This window comes from Erinaceus europaeus, chromosome 14 (genome assembly GCF_950295315.1).
Source record: "Erinaceus europaeus chromosome 14, mEriEur2.1, whole genome shotgun sequence".
NCBI lineage: Eukaryota > Metazoa > Chordata > Mammalia > Eulipotyphla > Erinaceidae > Erinaceus > Erinaceus europaeus.
This window is the reverse complement of record NC_080175.1, coordinates 78,899,936-78,913,574: the sequence shown is the minus strand read 5'-3', so window position 1 is coordinate 78,913,574 and position 13,639 is coordinate 78,899,936. Positions and strand designations below refer to the sequence as shown.

General features: G+C 41.0%; 1 protein-coding gene across 2 annotated transcripts in view; it reads right to left on the bottom strand.

Annotated features, from left to right (window-relative positions):
- The window catches only part of YEATS2 (YEATS domain containing 2), a 98,182-nt gene that overhangs the window by 43,971 nt on the left and 40,572 nt on the right, over window positions 1–13,639 (bottom strand). For both annotated transcript variants that reach the window (XM_060172048.1, XM_060172049.1), the window contains exons 8-12: window positions 10,339–10,450; window positions 7,920–7,964; window positions 5,854–6,037; window positions 3,370–3,609; window positions 2,109–2,267 (exon numbers count right to left, since the gene is read on the bottom strand). In XM_060172048.1, coding sequence (XP_060028031.1) covers window positions 2,109–2,267; window positions 3,370–3,609; window positions 5,854–6,037; window positions 7,920–7,964; window positions 10,339–10,450 — 740 coding nt within the window. The remainder of the gene's footprint in view (window positions 1–2,108; window positions 2,268–3,369; window positions 3,610–5,853; window positions 6,038–7,919; window positions 7,965–10,338; window positions 10,451–13,639) is intronic.

Here is a 13,639-nt window from a genome sequence, read left to right as displayed (position 1 = left end):
AGACTCAACAACAAGACAGCAAATAACCCCACCCAAAAATGGGGGGAGGACTTGGACAGAATATTCACCACAGAAGAGATCCAAAAGGCCGAGAAACACATGAAAAAATGCTCCAAGTCTCTGATTGTCAGAGAAATGCAAATCAAGACAACAATGGGATATCACTTCACTCCTGTGAGAATGTCATACATCAGAAAAGGTAAGAGCAGCAAATGCTGGAGAGGGTGTGGGGTCAAAGGAACCCTCCTGCACTGCTGGTGGGAATGTCAGTTGGTCCAACCTCTGTGGAGAACAGTCTGGAGAACTCTCAGAAGGCTAGAAATGGACCTACCCATATGATCTTGCAATTCCTCTCATGGGGATATATCCTAAGGAACCCAACACATCCATCCAAAAAGATCTGTGTACACATATGTTCTTGGCAGCACAATTTGTAATAGCCAAAACCTGGAAGCAACCCAGATGTCCAACAACAGATGAGTGGCTGAGCAAGTTGTGGTATATATACACAATGGAATACTACTCAGCTGTAAAAAATGGTGACTTCACCGTTTTCAGCCGATCTTGGATGGACCTTGAAAAAATCATGTTGAGTGAAATAAGTCAGAAACAGAAGGATGAATATGGGATGATCTCACTCTCAGGCCGAAGTTGAAAAACAAGATTAGAAAAGAAAACACAAGTCGAACCTGAAATGGAATTGGAGTATTACACCAAAGTAAAAGACTCTGGGGTGGGTGGGTGGGTGGGGAGAATACAGGTCCATGAAAAATGATGAATTAGGGCGGAGGGTAGATAGCATAATGGTTATGCAAACAGAGTCTCATGCCTGAGGCCCCAAAGTCCCAGGTTCAATCCCCCGCACCACCATAAGCCAGAGCTGAACAGTGCTCTGGTTAAGAAAAAAAAAAAAAAAAAAAAGAAAAATGATGAATGAAATAGTGGGGGTTGTATTGTTAAATGGGAATCTGGGGAATGTTATGCATGTAAAAAAAAAAAAAAGAAGTAGAAACGCAAAGCAGAAATTGACTGAGTTTGGAGTATGGCACCAAAGTAAGAAAGCAGAAGTACACTAGAGTTTGCAGTGAGTACCTCCCTAATACTTCCTCTCCACTTTTCCAAGCTTTGGGTCCAGGATTGCTCAACAATTTGTTTGGCTTTGTATGTTAACTCTCTTTTCAGTCACCAGGTTCCAGATGCCATCAGGATGCTGGCCAGACTTCCCTGGATTGAAGACCCCACCAATGTGTCCTGGAGCTCAGCTTCCCCAGAACCCCACCCTACTAGGGAAAGAGAGAGGCAGACTGGGAGTATGGACCGACCAGTCAACGCCCATGTTCAGCGGGGAAGTAACTACAGAAGCCAGACCTTCCACCTTCTGCAACCCTCAACGACCCTGGGTCCATGCTCCCAGAGGGATAGAGAATAGGAAAGCTATCAGGGGAGGGGGTGGGATATGGAGATTGGGCGGTGGGAATTGTGTGGAGTTGTACCCCTCCTACCCTATGGTTTTGTTAATTAATCCTTTCTTAAATAAAAAAATTAAAAAAAAAAAAAAAGAAAAGAAAACACAAGTCGAACCTGAAATGGAATTGGCGTATTGCACCAAAGTAAAAGACTCTGGGGTGGGTGGGTGGGTGGGTGGGGAGAATACAGGTCCATGAAGGATGATGAATGACATAGTGGGGGTTGTATTGTTTAATTGGAATCTGGGGAATGTTATTCATGTACAAACTATTGTATTTACTGTTGAATGTAAAACATTAATTCCCCAATAAAGAAATAAAAAATAAATAAATAAAATTTAAAAAAGAAATTAGACAAATAAAACTTTTACATTTAAAAAAAATATAAAAAAATAAAAATATATTATTTTTAGTTTGATGAGAGAGAAATTGAGATGGGTATGGGAATTAGAGTTGGGGAGAGATAGATACACTTTTAGTATTGCTTCTACCTGCAGGTGTGGACTGGGGGGGGGGGCTTGAACCTGGGTCCATGTGCATGGTAATATATGTACTCAACTAGGTATGCCATCACCCAGTCCCTAAAATTTCATTACTAAAGCTGGAATATTAGGACTGCACAAATGTTGATCAAACACACACCTGTAGTAGGAGTGGTAGCTCCAATGACCTGTCCTGGCTTGTCCACGATAACATAAGGGTTATTAATGACAGAGCTGGCCGTACTTTGCTTCACATGGACTGGAGTGGAAGTCGGAGTGCGTGGCAACGGTGATGGGCTTGGAGTTGATATAGGGGAACCTACAGCAATTAAAAAGAAAAAACATTCAATCCATCTAAGAAGGTGGGGGAGATAGCATAATGGGTTATGCAAATAGCCTTCCATGCTGAGGCTCTGAAGTCCCAGGTTCAATCCCCCACACCACTATAAGCCATAGCTGAGTACTCTAATTAAAAAAAAAAAAAAAAAAAAAAACCACAGAGGAAAAGGAAAGGTCAAGGGGTGTTGAGAACAGGCTGACAGACTAAAGGTGGGGCCACGATAACCGAGTGAAAGCTGATGTCTAGCTCCTATAGAGACTACAGTGAGCACACACCAAAAACTGGGACCGAGTTTCGAGAAATCATTTTGAAGGGCAGTGTAAAACAGTCAGCAGCACTGTAGGAATTAGCGAATTTCTCTCCACATACTACACAGACCACACCACTGGGGAACTAGTTAAAAAATTAATAAATAGGGAGTCACGCGGTAGCGCAGTGGGTTACGTGCAGGTGACACAAAGCGCAAGAACTGGCATAAGAATCCTGGTTCGAGCCCCTGGCTCCCCACCTGCAGGGGAGTCACTTCACAGACGGTAAAGCAGGTCTGCAGGTGTCTGTCTTTCTCTCCCCCTGTCTTCCCTTCCTCTCTCCATTTCTGTCCTATCCAACAACAATGGCATCAATAACTACAAGAATAAAAACAACAAAGGCAACAAAAGGGAATAAATATTTTAAAAAATTAATAAACAGGTTTTGAGATCCTACCTCAGACCTACTGAAGAGAGGTCTCAGTTTTCCCAAGATTCTTATTAAATTCAAAAAGCAGGGCTCTATGATCTATCCGAAGAACCACCTTTCCTGCTGATTTTTTTTCTTCTCTAGCTAGTCTCTGATTTGTCTATATTACCAAAACCTAATTCCTACTTGATTGATTTCACCGTTGCAAATTCTAAGAGACAATAATTTGACCATCCTGAATTGCATTTTCTTCATTCAAAGTTTTCACACGAATGAATTTTGTTTACAGTTCATGACAACTTTGCATTGTTAACCAACAGGATTAGTTCCCTTTTAAAATAAACAAAAACCCTGCGTGGACTAAATAAAAAGCCAGTAATATTTACATTCATCAATGTCACACCTGAAACTATCTTGCAGCTCATGGTGATGGGCTGGAAGGATTTCCCAGGTGACTCAGGATTAGGAGCCTGGCTCTGTGGCATAATTTTGCAGCTTGATGCTATTGGCTGAAAAGCCGAATTGCCATGAGAACAAAAGGTAACTTTCTGGGATGTTGTTACTTTGGTGGGTGTTCGTTCCAATGAAGACGGTAATGAATAGAATGTAGTGTGTCTCTCAACTTCGGTGTTGGATGGAAATCCTGTTTGAAATGAAATGAGAAAAGTAAGTCATTAATCACTCTGAAACAATAAAAAGCTTACTAATGTAGGAAACAAATGAAACAATGAAATCATTTATCTTTCCAACAGCATTGATATTTATCAAGAGTAAAAGAAATACAACTGACAGTTTATTATCTTTATACAGTTTTTGGGGAAAATACAAATGCCATGTCTAGAATCCTACCCTTACCAAGATTCTTAGTTCAGAAAATTAGAAATCATGCTAACTATAAAATACACAGAAAGTATACCAGCTCTTTATGCTCACTTATTTATTTATTTTTCAGTGGGTCTGCAAAGCTCCTGATGTGGGTGTGTGTATGGACTGCCTAAGGAGAAGTAAGGAGGTGAATGGGGCTAGAAAAAGGCGAGCAAAGGAAAGCACAAGAAAGGAACTAAGATAAAGGCTGAGGTAAGGACTTGGCTTTAGCTTTTTTTTTTTTTTTTCCTTTGAGTGAAATAGGAAGCTACTGAGGAAACATGACACAACCTGACTGAAGTTTTTCTTTATTTTTTCTTATTTCTTTACTGGAGGATTAATGGTTTACGGTCAACAGTAAAATACAGTAGTTGTTCATGCATAACATTTCCCAGTTTTCCACATAACAATTATAAAAGCAATAATGTTGCTTTTATATCTTAAGTCAACATTTTTTTTTTTAATTGACTTTTGGAGGGTGCTGGGGCTTTGTGCACGTATGATCCTACCACTTCAGGGCAAGATTTTTTTTGTTCTTTTTATTACATCAGACAGAGGGAGGTAGAGAAGGGGAGAGCTAGTACAGCACACATTCCATCCATGGAGCTTCCCTGGGTCCTGTGGTGCTCTCAGTGTGAACCTGGGACTTGGGAAACTACACATGAGAAGGTGCATGGCCTGCCAGGCAACTTCCCCTCCCAGTAAGTCCGAGAGCACAGGACCCAGGGAAGCTCCATGGATGGAATGTGTGCTGTACTAGCTCTCCCCTTCTCTACCTCCCTCTGTCTGATGTAATAAAAAGAACAAAAAAATCTTGCCCTGAAGTGGTAGGATCATACGTGCACAAAGCCCCAGCACCCTCCAAAAGTCAATGTAAAAAAACCATTTTGAGAAGCTAAAAAGAAAGCATTCACTTCACATAATGATCCTCTGTAATAATACATGCTCATAAAGGAGATGCCACTGAAATTTAAATGGAAATAAAGCTGAAATCCTTTTTTTTTTTTTAAATAAAAAAAAAACCTGAAATGTTAACATTACATTAAAATATAGACTTACTGGGAGGGGAAGTTGCCTGGCAGGCCATGCACCTTCTCATGTGTAGTTTCCCAAGTCCCAGGTTCACACCGAGAGCACCACAGGACCCAGGGAAGCTCCATGGATGGAATGTGTGCTGTACTAGCTCTCCCCTTCTCTACCTCCCTCTGTCTGATGCAATAAAAAGAACAAAAAAAATCTTGCCCTGAAGTGGTAGGATCATACATGCACAAAGCCCCAGCACCCTCCAAAAGTGAATTAAAAAAAAAAAAAGTTGACTTAAGATATAAAAGCAACATTTAAAAAAAAAAATAACAATACTGAGAATTGATTTTACATATAATATGTATGTTTTTTAAGTACATGTTTAACTACTTGATCATACTTTTATTTGTTAAATGAAAAAACATATTTAAAATACATGTTGAAACATACTGCTTTTTAAATAAAATCAGATTCCCAGTTTGTTGCTGTTTCTTGTTCACATAACTGGGAAGTGAAATAAAAATTTGTTGTTGACCTCAACCCCAAGAAGAAAAGGGTGATCTCTTTTCCAAGGCTGAAACACTTGCAGACCTGTTTCACCGCCTGTGAAGAGACTCCCCTGCAGGTGAGGAGCCGGGGGCTCGATCTGGGATCCTTACGCCCGTCCTTGCGCTTTGCGCCACCTGCGCTTAACCCGCTGCGCTACCGCCCGACTCCCTGTAAAGCTTTTTTAGTGAGCTCTCTATTCTGCAAAATCTCAAGAGTTTTGTGAGAAAACAATTTCCAAGAAGAATAAGGCTCTGGTTATTTTCACAATAGGACCCTACAGTTGAGGAGCCTACTGACTTGTGCCGTTTGTATAGTTTCTTTTCAATGTGCTCTACGTACGTCTGAGTGTAGCAGTTCAGTACCATAGGATGCAAATGAGAAAAAGGAATATTCCACAGTGGCTCTTCCACACAACGAAAACTCAATTTCCACAGAAGGAAAAAGATACTACCTTTCTCCACAGGAGTATCAGGTACTGGTTCCTGTGATGACTGTTTCATTGGTGAAGAAGCTTTCACTGGTGCTGGAATGGTCAGAGGCAGAGGTGGAGGAGCGTCAGAGATATCTGACTCAGACATCGGGAGGCACACGGAGTCTTCTCCAAGGGAATGTCGGTGGAGCTCCACATCTACTACCTAGAGAAGCACACAGCAGCTGGAGCTCATGACCGTCAACATCACAAAAAGTCTGAAACCTGCCTAGGAATGTGGTACTCTAATAAGAGATGGGACATAATGATTTCTAATCATGCACCAAAGGCAGTTCCATTTTCAAAAACTAGAGAATTTATTCCAGAATATAATCTAGCCTGGTTTAAAGACAGATGTCACAGTGTTGACAGAGAACCAGACATCACTCTGATACATGTGCTGCCAGGGATTGATTCATGACTTCATGCTTGAAAGTCTCATGCTTTATCCACTGCACCACCTCCTGGACCATGACGTGCGGGTTTTTTTGTTGTTGTTTTAATTTCTTTATTGGGAGATTAGTGGTTTACAGACAACATTGAAATATAATAGCTTGTACATGCATAACATTCCCACACAACAATACAACCCCCACTAGGTCCTCCTCTGCCATCATGTTCCAGGACCTGAGCCCTCCCCTCCCACCCGAGTCTTTTACTTTGGTGCAATACACCAACTCCAGTCCAAGTTCTGCTCAGAGTTTTCCCTTCTGATCTTATTTTTCAACTTCTGCCTAACCCCCCACCCCAGTCCTTTACTTTGGTGCAATACACAAGACCCAGTCCAACTTCTGCTTTGTGTTTTATTGTTCAACTTTTTTTTTTTTTTAATAAATTGTATTAGTTTCATTGAAGGTGCCTTTAAAATTTAGATGGAAAAGAGTTCTGCCATTATTTTCCTCTTAAGTATTTGACAGTTTCTGGTCTAACATCCAAGGGTGTTAAAATCTCCTACTATTACTGTGTTGCTGTTAATTTATTGCTGTAGCCCTTTCAGTAGATGTTTGATTTATTTATAAAGAGAGGGAGGGGAAGAAAGCATCTACAGGACATAATAGCTGAGAACTTCCTAGAAGACTATTTAATGAAAAAAGGTGAATCTTTTCAACAAATAGTACTGGAAAAACTGGGTACTGACATATATCAGAATAAAGAGCGTTTAGCAAGGGCTGGGAAGATAGGATGGAAAGCTATTCTTAATAGGTACAACTTCAGTTTTCAAAGACAAAGTGTTGTAGAAAGCCAGTGAGGCAGCTCAGAAGTAGAGTTAAGGCTTATATGCCTGAGGCCCCAGGTTCAATCTACTGCACTGCCATATGCCAGAACTAAGCTATACTCTGGTCTCTTATCTCTCATGAAAGAAACTTCCTATTTATTTTATTTATTTGTTTTTGTTTTGCTTTTACTGCTCACCTCTTGTTTATGGTGGCATGAAGGGTCTAAACCAGGGACTTCAGAGCCTCAAGCATGAAAGTCTTTTTGCATAACCATTATGCCATCTCCTCCACCAATAAGGGGGAAAAATACATAAAATAAACAAAGCTATTTAACTATACTATTAAAATGTATTATAGTGGCAAATTTTACGTGTTTTCCACAGTGCCTAAAGGGGTAAATTTAAAATATTTTAGCACTCCCCCCCCATTTAAAAACAGATCTATTTTGGGGGGCCAGGCTGTAGCCCAGCGGGTTAAGCGCACCTGGTGTGAAGTGCAAGGACCTGCAAAAGGATCCTTGTTCAAGCCCCCAGGCTCCCCACCTGCAGTGGGGTTGCTTCACAAGTAGTGAATCAGGTCTGCAGGTGTCTATCTTTGTCTCTCCTCACCCCTCTGTCTTCCTCTCCTCTCTCGATTTCTCTGTCCTATCCAACAATAGCAACAACAATACCAAGGGCAACAAAATGGGGAAAAAATGGCCTCTAGGAGCAGTGGGTTTGTAGTGCAGGCACCAAGCCCCAGTGATAACCCTGGAGGCAAAAAACAAACAAACAAACAAAAACATCTATTTTCATTCTCTTGTCCCCAAGTAATACTGTAGGAGAAACTTACCGTCTCTGCTCCAAGAGTCTGCAAGCCAGTGTAAGTTCTATCCAGCTGTTGAGACAACAAGGAAAGCATTCAGTTTCACTGATTATAAAGAAATCTTAGGACACAACCTTACCTTCATACCATAGGATATAAACTTTTTTCATAATGCAAACCTTCACCTTCACCTCAACAGAAACCTTTAGCTTTCTGGGAGGAAAAAAAAAATGAGTAAAACCCATAAAATAATTTCAGACACATAGGTAGTCACTATACTTTTAATATAAACTGAACACTTTTTTTTTTTCCTTCCCCAGAGCATGGTCAGCTCTGGCTTACGGTGGTACAGGGGATTGAACCGGGACTTTGAAGCCTCAGGCATGAGAGTTTTTTGCGTAACTATTAGGCACTCCTGCCCAAAACCAAGTACTTCAAGGCCAACTGACACATAAAAAACAATCAAAATTTTAATTTATATTGTAAAAAAATCCTTCAGTAACCTATTATGCAACCATTAGAAATTAGATTTTGAGGCTAGGCGGCACACCCAGTTAAGTGTTCACACTACAGTGTGCAAAGACCCAGGTTCAAGCCTCTGATCCCCACCTGCAGGGGGAAAGCTTTATAAGTGATGAAGCAGGGCTGCAGTGTCTCTCTCCATCTCTGTCTTCCCCTCCACTCAATTTCCCTATGTCTATCCAATAATAAAACACACACACACACACACACACACACACACATTGCAATGTTAAGAGACTGTATCTCGAGGCTGGGCAATGGCACACCTGACTGAGTGTACACATTATCATGAGCGAAGACCTAGGTTCAAGCCCCCACTCTTCACTTGCAGGGGAAGAGCTTCACAAGTCATGAAGCAAATCTGCAATTGTTTGTCTCTCTCTCTACATCTTCCCCTCTCTTCAGTTTCTCTCCGATCAAATTAAAAGAAAGGAAAACACTGAGTCAATGTAGACAGCTGCCTTTCTGTCAGGGGTTACGGCTCTCTCTCGAAATACAAAATGGCACGTGCAGCACTTAAGAGTAAGAGTAGAAGAGGGCCTGGTGCTGGCTGCCTGGTTGAGCGCACATTCCCACGCACAAGAACCGGACCCTCACCTGCAGGGAAAGCTTCACAAGTGCTGAAGCAGTGCTACAGGCGATTCTTCTTTAGTCTCTGTCTCCCTCTCCCCTTCAGTTTCTCTCTGGTCTCTATACAGTAAATGAGTAATTAAATACAATTTTAGAAACAATAAGTTCTGCAAATGTACCCAGCTTTACTTAATTCAACTGTGGGAGCCATTAACGGGAACAGTGCAGTATCCCACAATCAATGGTGCTCTGGAGGCTGTGCAATAGTAGTATTATACCTTAAATAGAGAAAATACTACTTTTAGGAAGGCCTAGAGAAGAACTAAAAATAGTGTGCTTCCCAACTATGAAAGTTAAATACGTTTATGTATAAAATTGGGGAAATAATAAGAGAAACAATCAAATACCACCATCATCAGAAAACAAGAGTAGAGCAAATTGCTCCCGCTGTCACTTCACTGCCTATAACATTTTGGCATATTTCTTTGGTTCTTTTCCATCTGTTTAGAAATCAAAGTTGAGGAGCAGGAGCTAGTTTAGCCAGAAGAGCACATGCATTACAAGGCATGAGGACCTGGGTACGAGCCCTGCCACCCCAATGAGAGACCACAGCCACCATGGAAACTCCATGGGTGATGAAGTGGTGCTGTGGAGTCTCTCCCTCTCTTCTGAAAAGGATGAAGAGGAGGCTGAGAGGTCCAGACTCTAGAACCAAACAACAATAATATCTTCACGCTGCATACTGTCTATAGAGCTTTATACGCTGCAATTTGTGCTTATTATGGTAGTCTTCTCCCCTTGGTAGTAAAAGCATTTCATAAATATCTAATTTCTGATGGCTGCATAATAGACCTACATCACCACTAGTAAAGCTTCTCCCCCCCCCCCGCAAGTGGGGAGCAGGAGGTTGAACCTGGATCTCTGAGCCTTATATAACAGGTTTCTGCAAACAGATACACCACAAACCAGACCGTTTTCATTTCTGAGAAAGTAAACATGTTTTAAAGAAAATAAGTATCTTTTACTTAGCCCTAGTAAGAAAATAATGATAATAATGTCTGATGACAGATTCAAGTCTTCTGATATTCTGACCAGTTTAATTTTAAGTAATATCCATTTTGCGGCCCAGGAGATGCCATAGTGGGTAAAGTGCTGGACTCTCAAATATGATGTCCTACGCTCGGTTTCCAGCAATGTATGCACCCCAGTGATGCTCTGGCTCTATTACCCTTTCCCCTCAAAAATAAAGAAAACGAACCCTGTTCCATCAGCCTTCACCACTTCTTTCAGAGGACTTAACAATACTGCTTTCAATGCTGTGATAGAGACATTTCATCTCTGGCTGTGACAATACCTTCAGATTATGTATGATATCTATCCGCTTGTTTTGGCTGTCTTTGAAGTGAACTTGAACTCTGACAGGAAACTCACCCCACCCTCTTCTTGTCAAGTGAAAAGGCGGCTCTCTAGGGAAGAGAAGACATTAAACGCTTTAGTCCATGCTAACCATCATTCTGAAGTGGAAACATTTTTTTTAAGCTTTATTATTTTTTTTTTCCCTTTTTGTTGCCCTTATTGTTTATCATCATTGTTGTTATTGATGTCATCGTTGTTGGATAGGACAGAGAAATGGAGAGAAATGGGGAAGACAGAGACGGGGAGAGAAAAATAGATACCTGCAGGTCTGCTTCACTGCCTGTGAAGGAATTCCCTGCAGGTGGGGAGCCAGGGGCTCGAACAGGGATCCTGATGCCAGTTAGTGCACTTTTCACCAGCTGCGCTTAACCTGCTGCACCACCGCCTGGCTCCCGGAAACATTTTTTATGGTGGGTAAGTTAGAATTTCATATCCTTTGGCATTCATTTAGACTTCTTCATTTGAAGCTAAGTAAGTATAAAGTTTGCCAACATGCTACATTATTAACTTTCTGACTACTGGTTTTAGAATTAAGAAATTTGCACTACAGACTAAGGTAGTCTGACAGATGTCACAACATTAAGAGAACCCTTCAGTTGGTTCCTTGACAAATATAGTTTGTGAGGTATATGTTCCCTCCCCCAGACACTCATTTACGTCTCACTCTGCAAAAATAAAATTCATTTTTTATGGTGGGTAAGTTAGAATTTCATATCCTTTGGCATTCATTTAGACTTCTTCATTTGAAGCTAAGTAAGTATAAAGTTTGCCAACATGCTACATTATTAACTTTCTGACTACTGGTTTTAGAATTAAGAAATTTGCACTACAGACTAAGGTAGTCTGACAGATGTCACAACATTAAGAGAACCCTTCAGTTGGTTCTCTTAATGTTGTGACAACCTGAAAGTGACAATTTATTTGAAATTATCTGTTAAGATGACTTCCATGACCATATGTCCACAGTATAATTTGTTCTAAATAGTAACTGTGGTTTTAGAATACAGAGAGAATGTGTGTGAATGCTAATTGGACTAGAGAATTTTCATTCAAAACATAATGTGTGGAGAGAAAAAGGGAAATTTATGAAAAAAAGACTGGCAAACTGCTAACAGTGCTGGATACTAAAATTCAATACGCTGCTTTTTTTGTACCTGGAATTTCCTTTTGCCTCCAGGGTTATTGCTGGGGCTCAGTGCCTACACTACAAGTCCACTGCTCCTGTGGGCATTTTTTTTTTTTTTTTTGGATAGGACAGAAAGAACTTGAGAGGTTGGGGAGACAGAGAGGGAGAGAGACAGACACCTGCAGACCTGCTTCACCACCTGTGACATGACCTCACTGCAGGTCCTGGCGAGCTGGGGGCTCAAACCGGGATCCTTGAGCAGGTCATTGCACTCTGTGTTATGTGCACTTAACCTGGTGTGTCACTGCCTGGCCCCTCTGGAATTTTCCATGATAAAAAATGTGGTTTGTGGTTTAAGATAATGGGGAAAATAAAGAATGCCTTTAAAATGGAAATGTTCAGATGACTCACTGGCTTAGTCATGACAGAAACTACCAAAATTGCAGGGTGAAAAGGAACTTCCGGTGGGCTGTGCTTTTGGAATACCAAGAGCAAGAATACAATTTGAGAAGTCTAACAAAAGAACAGCGAGGAGCCCATCCCTGATTGAGCAGGAGAGCAGACAGGGATGTACAGAAAGTTTAGACAGGCTGCAAAGAAAACTAGTGCGCCCCAGATGGCAGAAACTAAATGCTCATCAGCTGAGGCAGCAACAGAAGTCAGCATGATGTTAATGTGGAGTCAGTAGAAAAAGCCTGAGGTTAAATGAGACATGACTGGAGAAAATAGTCTGAAAAGACAGCAAAAGCCAGGGTCACAATGAGGACTAGAGGTATAATGTACTTATTATAGGGGTGAGGAGTCTTTACTCTGCCAAGGGCCATTTGGCTATTTATAACATTCTCAGACCATACAAAACTATCTACTTAAAAATTGTGTGAAGTTGTACCCCTCTTATCCTATGGTTTTGTCAATGTTTCCTTTTTATAAATAATTTTTTTTTTAAATTAGCACTTAATGTTGCTATGAAAAGCTCTGGTTGCCTTGTCAGGGCCAGACCAAATGATTCTGTGGGCTGGTCCTTCTTCACTCCCGAATTAAAGGAATAGTTAAAGGAAATTCTACTAATGGTAAGTTTAGTCCAGTAAATTTAAGTGGACAGTTTAAATTCACTTTCTAACATAGTGATCACAATGCTTGTATGCTGCATTTCTCAATGGACAGAATACATCAGTGGGACTCCTCAATATTCTATTCATCTTTTGTGAATAGAGGGGGTAGTATTCTGCCAGGCAAGAGGCAATCAGCATAAAGACCAAGAAACAGCAACTAAGGCTTTAATAGGCAATGCAATGCCTCTATAACTGTGTTGGAAGCAAAGGAAGCTAAAGCCTCCCAACAGACAAGTCGTCAATGGAAATGATGCATTCCAAAAGACATGTGTTTACATACCAAAGGACAACCGCCCTCCACAGACTTTAATATAACTAGAACCCTCAAAGGTCAAATATATCGACGTCAACAGCCAAGAAGGAAAATACAAATACAGGTTTTCAAAATGGTCATAGCAGAATATAAAACAGAAGACAACTCTTCGCCCAACAAAATACAAATGGCCAACTAATCATTTAGGATCACCTCTAGTGACCCAGTGCTCAACAAATATTTCTGAATACTTCAGTCCTACAAATATTTTCTATTTCTTCTGGAACCACAAATAAGTTCCTCTTTCACATAGCAGCCCTTCAAAAGGACTAAAACATCCTCTAGTCTTTTCCTCACAGAATGAACACACCCTGTATTTTATAACAGCAGCACAGCAGCAAACACATCACTTCCTAGGACCCATCCACTTGACCTCTATTAAGTTATTTCATCTTTATAGCCACACCATAAAATAGCCTGTGAGATACAAAGTTGAATAATTAAGTTTGCCCAAGGTCACTGCCTGTAAAACAAGGAGAAGCCAGGGAGTCAAACTCAGGCCATGGGCTCCAGGACCCCTGTGGTGTCAGGTCTCCTTGTGACCCAGACCACTCTCATGCCTCCGCATCATCAGGTCGGCCTGGCACTGACTGCAGGGCACAGCAAGTCCACTGCTAGTAGAGAGCCCGTTAAGACTGCATCACAGCAGTGACTTGTTTTTGCCTTTCTAACATAGTTCCTAGAAAAC